We start from the raw sequence: 9847 nt of genomic DNA, 5'->3' as shown, positions 1-9847 counted from the left end.
CTATTGGCTTTGCTCAAAAAGTAAATGAGTCCACCCACCACTTTAATCATATCTTAGATCTTGTTCTGACTTATGGTATGGAAATAGAAGACTTAACAGTATTCCCTGAAAACTCCCTTCTGTCTGATCATTTCTTAATAACATTTACATTTACTCTGATGGACTACCCAGCAGTGGGGAATAAGTTTCATTACACTAGAAGTCTTTCAGAAAGCGCTGTAACTAGGTTTAAGGATATGATTCCTTCTTTATGTTCTCTAATGCCATATACCAACACAGTGCAGAGTAGCTACCTAAACTCTGTAAGTGAGATAGAGTATCTCGTCAATAGTTTTACATCCTCATTGAAGACAACTTTGGATGCTGTAGCTCCTCTAAAAAAGAGAGCTTTAAATCAGAAGTGCCTGACTCCGTGGTATAACTCACAAACTCGTAGCTTAAAGCAGATAACCCGTAAGTTGGAGAGGAAATGGCGTCTCACTAATTTAGAAGATCTTCACTTAGCCTGGAAAAGAGTCTGTTGCTCTATAAAAAAGCCCTCCGTAAAGCTAGGACATCTTTCTACTCATCACTAATTGAAGAAAATAAGAACAACCCCAGGTTTCTTTTCAGCACTGTAGCCAGGCTGACAAAGAGTCAGAGCTCTATTGAGCTGAGTATTCCATTAACTTTAACTAGTAATGACTTCATGACTTTCTTTGCTAACAAAAATTTAACTATTAGAGAAAAAATTACTCATAACCATCCCAAAGACGTATCGTTATCTTTGGCTGCTTTCAGTGATGCCGGTATTTGGTTAGACTCTTTCTCTCCGATTGTTCTGTCTGAGTTATTTTCATTAGTTACTTCATCCAAACCATCAACATGTTTATTAGACCCCATTCCTACCAGGCTGCTCAAGGAAGCCCTACCATTATTTAATGCTTTGATCTTAAATATGATCAATCTATCTTTGTTAGTTGGCTATGTACCACAGGCTTTTAAGGTGGCAGTAATTAAACCATTACTTAAAAAGCCATCACTTGACCCAGCTATCTTAGCTAATTATAGGCCAATCTCCAACCTTCCTTTTCTCTCAAAAATTCTTGAAAGGGTAGTTGTAAAACAGCTAACTGATCATCTGCAGAGGAATGGTCTATTTGAAGAGTTTCAGTCAGGTTTTAGAATTCATCATAGTACAGAAACAGCATTAGTGAAGGTTACAAATGATCTTCTTATGGCCTCGGACAGTGGACTCATCTCTGTGCTTGTTCTGTTAGACCTCAGTGCTGCTTTTGATACTGTTGACCATAAAATTTTATTACAGAGATTAGAGCATGCCATAGGTATTAAAGGCACTGCAGCTGCGGTGGTTTGAATCATATTTGTCTAATAGATTACAATTTGTTCATGTAAATGGGGAATCTTCTTCACAGACTAAAGTTAATTATGGAGTTCCTCAAGGTTCTGTGCTAGGACCAATTTTATTCACTTTATACATGCTTCCCTTAGGCAGTATTATTAGACGGTATTGCTTAAATTTTCATTGTTATGCAGATGATACCCAGCTTTATCTATCCATGAAGCCAGAGGACACACACCAATTAGCTAAACTGCAGGATTGTCTTACAGACATAAAGACATGGATGACCTCTAATTTCCTGCTTTTAAACTCAGATAAAACTGAAGTTATTGTACTTGGCCCCACAAATCTTAGAAACATGGTGTCTAACCAGATCCTTACTCTGGATGGCATTACCCTGACCTCTAGTAATACTGTGAGAAATCTTGGAGTCATTTTTGATCAGGATATGTCATTCAAAGCGCATATTAAACAAATATGTAGGACTGCTTTTTTGCATTTACGCAATATCTCTAATATCAGAAAGGTCTTGTCTCAGAGTGATGCTGAAAAACTAATTCATGCATTTATTTCCTCTAGGCTGGACTATTGTAATTCATTATTATCAGGTTGTCCTAAAAGTTCCCTAAAAAGCTTTCAGTTAATTCAAAATGCTGCAGCTAGAGTACTGACGGGGACTAGAAGGAGAGAGCATATCTCACCCATATTGGCCTCTCTTCATTGGCTTCCTGTTAATTCTAGAATAGAATTTAAAATTCTTCTTCTTACTTATAAGGTTTTGAATAATCAGGTCCCATCTTATCTTAGGGACCTCGTAGTACCATATCACCCCAATAGAGCGCTTCGCTCTCAGACTGCAGGCTTACTTGTAGTTCCTAGGGTTTGTAAGAGTAGAATGGGAGGCAGAGCCTTCAGCTTTCAGGCTCCTCTCCTGTGGAACCAGCTCCCAATTCAGATCAGGGAGACAGACACCCTCTCTACTTTTAAGATTAGGCTTAAAACTTTCCTTTTTGCTAAAGCTTATAGTTAGGGCTGGATCACGTAACCCTAAACCATCCCTTAGTTATGCTGCTATAGACGTAGACTGCTGGGGGGTTCCCATGATGCACTGTTTCTTTCTCTTTTTGCTCTGTATGCACCACTCTGCATTTAATCATTAGTGATCGATCTCTGCTCCCCTCCACAGCATGTCTTTTTCCTGGTTCTCTCCCTCAGCCCCAACCAGTCCCAGCAGAAGACTGCCCCTCCCTGAGCCTGGTTCTGCTGGAGGTTTCTTCCTGTTAAAAGGGAGTTTTTCCTTCCCACTGTAGCCAAGTGCTTGCTCACAGGGGGTCGTTTTGACCGTTGGGGTTTTACATAATTATTGTATGGCCTTGCCTTACAATATAAAGTGCCTTGGGGCAACTGTTTGTTGTGATTTGGCGCTATATAAAAAAATTGATTGATTGATTGGTCGGCAGCGGATTGTCTTTGGTCACTGAGGGAAATTCGAGTGTTTTCTGAATTGGTTTCTTAGGCTTGACCATTCGTTGTGCCTTATAAACGAATTTCACTGTCCAAAAGCGGAAAAAAGGAGCGTTAAATACTTAAATTAAGTTGGAGTGGAGGAGCTGACAAAAACACAGCCTCCTACATTGCTGGCTCTCGATGTAGGAGGCTGTGTTTTTGCTCCTCCATCAGAAAAGGGTGATGGGGGGACTCGTGCCCCCATCACCCTTTTCTTTCCACAGTTCTTTCAGTCTGTTTGGATTAAAACTGTCTCCAAAATGGAAGTGAAGATTGTTTGAAACACCAGGAGAACAAACGTCTGCATCGCATGAAGAAGCCGATCCTGGATCTTGCAGATCTGCCCTCAGATATTTCGGTATCTGTGCAATACCTCTGAGATTTGGTTGTTCAAAGACCAGCCACCAGGACCCTGAGACCGGCAGGATCACCAGCCTTGTTCATGGTCCAGGGCTGCAGAGTCAGCGGTCGGGATTTCTCCTGGTTTCTGTTTTGGCACTCATGTAAAGTGAAGGTAACTTAACTGAGTGCAACACACAGCTTGATTACAAACAGAATTTTGTGTAATTGGGACAAATCATAATCCAACACCAGCATCCCCCATGTGGACTTCAGGTCTTCTCGGTCAACATTCAACCAAACTCCTCAATGACATCACTGATTCAGTTTCTGCCACAGTGTCTCGCTGGGTTTAACTCCAAACCTGCGACGGACTGACGTCCCATCAGAACGGGTCTGGGAGCATCACCTGGTGCTGCATGTTCTCGTATCCACCACACCATCAAGCCACATTGAGTCCTGGATGGCAAATACTCTGGATCTCATCCAGAGAAACACAACACATGGACTAAATGTGGACGCTGATGTTCCCTCACAGTGATCCTCCTCATCTGAGTCTCACTGAGTAACCGTTAACTGGACCCAAAGATCCTCCACAGAGACCTTGGACCCAAGACATCCAGTCCTCACCTTAGGTCACTGGTTAGAGTCTGAGTCTGACAACCAGACAGTAAGACAGGAAGCACCAGGACCCTAAAGACTTGGACCTGCAATCTGCTGCAAAGACATCAGCAACACCAAACACTCTGACCTTTGACCTCATGACGCCTTAAGATTTTTTCAGGTGTCTCTGGATCTCAAAGACTTTGGACCCAGAGACATAAAGGTCACTGCTGAGATTAGTGAACGTCTCTGCAAGTTCAACACTTTGACCACATACAGAAACGCTTCTGATGGACGAGTCCAGGAAGTCACTGAAAGTCTGGATCTTAGTCTGGATCCAGAACCTTCTCAAACTCTCAAGGGCTCAACTCAAGGGCTGAAATCAGGGTGTTCAGAGACTCTAAAGATCACAGCATCATCTGCGAAGTCTTTCCTCACCTGAAAAGATTTAATCATTTAATGAATTTAAATGATTTATGATTAGTTTCAGGATTCATAAATTTCAGGGTAATATTTTAAAAGGTCTTGAAAGTAATTTGCCATCAACACAAAGTCAAAGAAAAGAAAGAACCTTCTGGTTTTTGTGTTTTAGAGATGGATTCTGACCGTAGTGCGTGACGTGGGAGATGCAGCGCTCGACGGCCGGCGGCACCGAGCCTCTGGTACCCGGATCCAGCACGGGGTACAGAGACCGAGGTCTGGCTGGGCGGTGAGGAGGGGCTGCTCTCTGATTGGCCAACATCTTCTCCAGAGTCCTGAACCAGGACTCGCAGCTGTACACGTCCTCGAAACGTGCAGACACGCTCCTGCCGCAAAATAACAGCCAATCAGAATCAAGAACAACGCAGAAACATTTAGTCAGGTTCAGAGAAACGACAAACCACGTCAATGCTTTGACACACCTGTCTCCCGTTGCCACGGTGACGGTGTTTTCTGATGGATGCATTTCTGAAAGAGGCAGATCATTGTTAAGTTTTTTTCTTTTTTTCTTTCTGTCTGTGACTCAGTGTGTGTCTGTGTTTATCTCAGTATGTGTCTGTGTTTATCTCAGTATGTGTCTGTGTTTATCTCAGTATGTGTCTGTGTTTATCTCAGTATGTGTCTCTGTTTATCTCAGTGTGTCTGTCTGTGACTCAGTGTGTGTCTGTGTTTATCTCAGTGTGTGTGTCTGTGTTTATCTCAGTGTGTGTGTCTGTGTTTATCTCAGTGTGTGTGTCTGTGTTTATCTCAGTGTGTCTATGTTTATCTCAGTGTGTCTATGTTTATCTCAGTGTGTGTGTCTATGTTTATCTCAGTGTGTGTCTGTCTGTGTTTATCTCAGTGTGTGTCTGTCTGTGAGTCAGTGTGTGTCTGTATTTATCTCAGTGTGTGTCTGTGTGACTCAGTGTGTGTCTGTGACTCAGTGTGTGTCTGTCTGTGACTCAGTGTGTGTCTGTGTCTCAGTGTGTGACTGTCTCTGTATGTGTCTGTGTCTCAGTGTCCTGTGTGTGAGTGTCTGTGTGTGTCTGTGTCTCACTGTCTGTGTGTGTGTGTCTGTCTCTGTGTGTGTGTGTCTGTGTCTCAGTGTCTGTGTCTGTGTGTGTCTTATGTCTGTGTGTGTGTGTTTGTGCATGTTTGTGTCTGTGTCTCAGTGTCTGTGTCTGTGTGTGTCTTATGTCTGTGTGTGTGTGTTTGTGCATGTTTATGTCTGTGTCTCAGTGTCTGTGTGTGTCTTAGTGTCTGTCTGTGTGTGTGTGTTTGTGCATGTTTATGTCTGTGTCTCAGTGTCTGTGTATCTCTGCTTCAGTGTCTGTGTGTGTGTGTGTGTGTGTGTGTGTCTGTCTGTGTCTCAGTGTCTGTGTGTGTGTGTATGTATGTGTGTGTGTGTGTGTCTGTGTGTGTTTGTGCATGTTTATGTCTGTGTCTCAGTGTCTGTGTATCTCTGCTTCAGTGTCTGTGTGTGTCTCTGTGTGTGTGTCTGTCTGTGTCTCAGTGTCTGTGTGTTTGTGTATGTATGTGTGTGTGTGTGTGTCTGTGTGTGTTTGTGCATTTTTGTGTCTGTGTCTCAGTGTCTGTGTATCTGTGCTTCAGTGTCTGTGTGTGTCTGTGTCTCAGTGTCTGTGTGTGCCTGTGCCTGTGTCTCAGTGTCTGTGTCTCTGTGTGTGTCTGTCTGTCTCTGTGTGTCTGTGTCTCAGTGTCTGTGTGTGTGTGTCTGTCTGTGTGTGTGTGTGTGTCTCTCTGTGTCTGTGTCCGTGTGTGTGTCTGTGTCTCACTGTCTGTGTGTGTCTGTGTCTCTGTTTCTGTGTGTTTGTGTCTCTGTTTCTGTGTGTTTGTGTCTCTGTTTCTGTGTGTTTGTGTCTGTGTTTGTGTGTGTGTCTCTGTGTGTGTGTGTCTCAGTGTCTGTGTGTGTCTGTGTCTCTGTGTCTGTGTGTGTCTCTGTGTGTGTGTTTGTGTCTCAGTGTCTGTGTGTGTGTTTGTGTCTCAGTGTGTGTGTGTGTGTCTGTGTCTCAGTGTCTGTGCGTGTCTGTGTCTCAGTGTCTCTGTGTGTGTGTGTCTGCGTCTCAGTGTCTGTCTGTGTGTGTGCGTGTGTGTCTGTGTGTCTCTGTCTGTGTATGTGTGTCTGTCTGTGTGTGTGTGTGTGTGTGCGCCTGTGTATGTGTCTGTCTGTCTGTGTGTGCGTCTGTGTGTGTGTGCCTGTGTATGTGTGTCTCTGTCTGTCTGTGTGTGCGTCTGTGTGTCTCTGTCTGTCTGTGTGTGTGCGTCTGTGTATGTGTCTCAGTGTCTGTGTGTGTCTGTGTCTCAGTGTCTGTGTCTCAGTGTGTGTGTGTGTGTGTCTGTGTCTCAGTGTCTGTGGGTGTCTGTGTGTCTCTGTCTGTGTGTGTGTGCGTCTGTGTATGTGTCTCAGTGTCTGTGTGTGTCTGTGTCTCAGTGTCTGTGTCTCAGTGTGTGTGTCTCTGTGTGTCTGTGTCTCAGTGTCTGTGTGTGTCTGTGTGTCTCTGTCTGTGTGTGTGTGCGTCTGTGTCTGTGTGTGTCTCAGTGTGTGTGTGTTTGTGTCTGTGTCACAATGTCTGTGCGTGTCTGTGTGTGTCTGTCTCTGTGTGTGTGTCTGTCTCTGTGTCTCTGTGTGTGTGTCTGTCTCTGTGTCCCTGTGTGTGTGTCTTTGTGTATGTGTGTCTCTGTCTGTGTTTGTGTGTATGTCTCTGTGTATGTGTGTCTCTGTCTGTGTTTGTGTGTATGTCTCTGTGTCTGTGTGTCTCAGTGTCTGTGTGTGTGTGTGTCTCACTGTCTGTGTGTGTGTCTGTCTCTGTGTCTGTGTCTCAGTGTCTGTACGTGTTTGTGTCTGTGTCTCAGTGTCTGTGCATGTCTCAGTGTCTGTGTATGTGTCTCAGTGTCTATGTGTGTCTGTGTCTCAGTGTCTGTGTGTGTGTGTCTCTGTTTCTGTGTGTGTCTCTGTTTCTGTGTATGTCTCTGTTTCTGTGTTTGTGTGTCTCTGTTTCTGTGTGTTTGTGTGTGTATCTCAGAGTGTGTGTGTGTGTGTCTGTGTGTGTTTGTGTCTCAGTGTCTGTGCGTGTCTCAGTGTGTGTGTGTCTGTGTGTGTTTGTGTCTCAGTGTCTGTGTCTCACTGTCTATGTGTGTCTGTGCCTCAGTGTCTCATTGTATCTGTGTCTCAGTGTCTGTGTGTGTCTGTCTGTGTGTGTGTCTGTCTCTGTGTCCCTGTGTGTGTGTGTCTCTGTCTGTGTTTGTGTGTATGTCTCTGTGTATGTGTGTCTCTGTCTGTGTTTGTGTGTATGTCTGTGTGTCTCAGTGTCTGCGTGTGTGTCTGTGTCTCAGTGTCTGTGTGTGTGTCACAGTGTCTGTGTCTCACTGTCTGTGTGTCTGTGTGTGTGTGTCTGTCTCTGTGTCTGTGTCTCTGTGTCTCAGTGTCTGTACGTGTTTGTGTCTGTGTCTCAGTGTCTGTGCATGTCTCAGTGTCTGTGCATGTGTCTCAGTGTCTATGTGTGTCTGTGTCTCAGTGTCTGTGTGTGTGTGTTTCTGTATGTGTCTGTGTCTGTGTGTGTTTCTGTATGTGTCTGTGTCTGTGTTTCTGTATGTGTCTGTGTCTGTCTGTGTTTCTGTATGTGTCTGTGTCTGTGTGTGTTTCCGTATGTGTCTGTGTCTCAGTGTCTGTGTGTGTGTTTCTGTATGTGTCTGTGTCTGTGTGTGTTTCTGTATGTGTCTGTGTCTCTGTTTCTGTGTGTGTTTGTGTGTGTATCTCAGTGTGTGTGTGTGTGTGTCTGTGTGTGTTTGTGTCTCAGTGTCTGTGCGTGTGTGTCTGTGTCTGTGTGTGTCTCTGTGTTTGTGTCTGTCTCTGTCTCTGTGTCTCAGTGTCTGTGTGTGTCTGTCTCTGTGTGTGTGTCTGTGTCTCTGTGTTTGTCTCTGTCTCTGTGTCTCAGTGTCTGTGTGTGTCTGTCTCTGTGTGTGTGTCTGTGTCTCTGTGTCTGTGCATGTCTCAGTGTCTGTGTATGTGTCTCAGTGTCTATGTGTGTCTGTGTCTCAGTGTCTGTGTCTCAGTGTCTGTGTGTGTGTTTCTGTATGTGTCTGTGTCTCAGTGTCTGTGTGTGTGTTTCTGTATGTGTCTGTGTGTGTGTGTGTCTCTGTTTCTGTGTGTGTGTGTCTCTGTTTCTGTGTGTGTGTCTCTGTTTCTGTGTGTGTGTGTGTGTGTCTCTGCGTGTGTCTCAGTGTCTGTGCGTGTGTGTCTGTGTGTCTCTGTGCGTGTGTGTCTGTGTGTCTCTGTGTGTGTGTGTCTGTGCGTGTGTCTCAGTGTCTGTGCGTGTGTCTCAGTGTGTCTCTGAGTGTGTGCGTGTGTGTCTGTATGTGTGTCTGTGTATCTCTGTCTGTGTGTGTGTCTGTCTCTGTATGTGTATGTCTCAGTGTCTGTGTATGTGTCTCAGTGTCTCTGTGTGTCTGTGTCTCAGTGTCTGTGTGTCTCTGTCTGTGTGTGTGTGTACGTATGTCTGTGTTTGTGTGTGTGTGTGTGCGTCTGTGTCTGTGTGTGTACGTATGTCTGTGTTTGTGTGTGTGTGTACGTATGTCTGTGTTTGTGTCTGTGTCACAGTGTGTGTGTGTGTGTGTGTACGTATGTCTGTGTTTGTGTCTGTGTCACAATGTCTGTGCGTGTCTGTGTCTCATTGTCTGTGTATGTGTCTCAGTGTCTATGAAGTGTCTGTGTCTCAGTCTCACTGTCTATGTGTGTCTGTGTCTCAGTGTCTGTGTCTCAGTATCTGCGTCTGTGTCTGTCTGTGTGTGTGCGTGTCTGTGTGTCTCTGTCTGTGTGTGTGTGTGCGTCTGTGTATGTGTGTCTGTCTCTGTCTGTGTATGTCTCAGTGTCTGTGTATGTGTCTCAGTGTCTGTGTGTGTCTGTGTCTCTCTGTGTGTCTGTGTCTCTCTGTGTGTCTCTGTGTCTGTCTGTCTCTGTGTGTCTGTGTCTCAGTGTCTGTCTGTCTCTGTCTGTGTGTGTGTGTGTGTGCGTTTGTGTATGTGTGTGTGTGTGTGTGTGTGTGCGTCTGTGTGTGTGTCTGTCTGTGTGTGTGTGTGCGTCTGTGTATGTGTGTCTCTGTCTGTGTGTGTGTGTGTGCGTGCGTCTGTGTGTGTGTCTCTGTCTGTGTGTGTGCGTGCGTCTGTGTGTGTGTCTCTGTCTGTGTGTGTGCGTGCGTCTGTGTGTGTGTCTCTGTCTGTGTGTGTGTGTGCGTCTGTGTGTGTGTCTCTGTCTGTGTGTGTGTGTGTGCGTCTGTGTATGTGTGTCTCTGTCTGTGTGTGTGTGTGTGCGTCTGTGTATGTGTGTCTCTGTCTGTGTGTGTGTGTGTGTGCGTCTGTGTATGTGTGTGTGTCTCTGTCTGTGTGTGTGTGTGCGTCTGTGTATGTGTGTGTGTCTCTGTCTGTGTGTGTGTGCGTCTGTGTATGTGTGTCTCTGTCTGTGTGTACGTATGTCTCTGTTTGTGTCTCAGTGTCTGTGTCTCAGTGTATCTGTGTGTCTGTCTCTGTGTGTGTGTCTCTGTTTCTGTGTGTGTCTTTGTGTATGTGTGTCTGTGTGTGTGTCTT

General features: G+C 45.0%; 1 protein-coding gene across 1 annotated transcript in view; it reads right to left on the bottom strand.

The window, feature by feature from the left end:
• The window catches only part of LOC117516723 (arf-GAP with Rho-GAP domain, ANK repeat and PH domain-containing protein 1), a 153319-nt gene that overhangs the window by 33861 nt on the left and 109611 nt on the right, over positions 1-9847 (bottom strand). The window contains exons 20-21 of the mRNA XM_034177556.1: positions 4693-4738; positions 4397-4596 (exon numbers count right to left, since the gene is read on the bottom strand). Of these exons, the coding sequence (XP_034033447.1) occupies positions 4397-4596; positions 4693-4738 (246 nt within the window). The remainder of the gene's footprint in view (positions 1-4396; positions 4597-4692; positions 4739-9847) is intronic.

Source organism: Thalassophryne amazonica, chromosome 9 (genome assembly GCF_902500255.1).
Source record: "Thalassophryne amazonica chromosome 9, fThaAma1.1, whole genome shotgun sequence".
In the NCBI taxonomy this organism is placed as follows: domain Eukaryota; kingdom Metazoa; phylum Chordata; class Actinopteri; order Batrachoidiformes; family Batrachoididae; genus Thalassophryne; species Thalassophryne amazonica.
The sequence above is the reverse complement of the archived record's forward strand: the minus strand, read 5'-3'. Positions and strand labels throughout refer to the sequence as shown.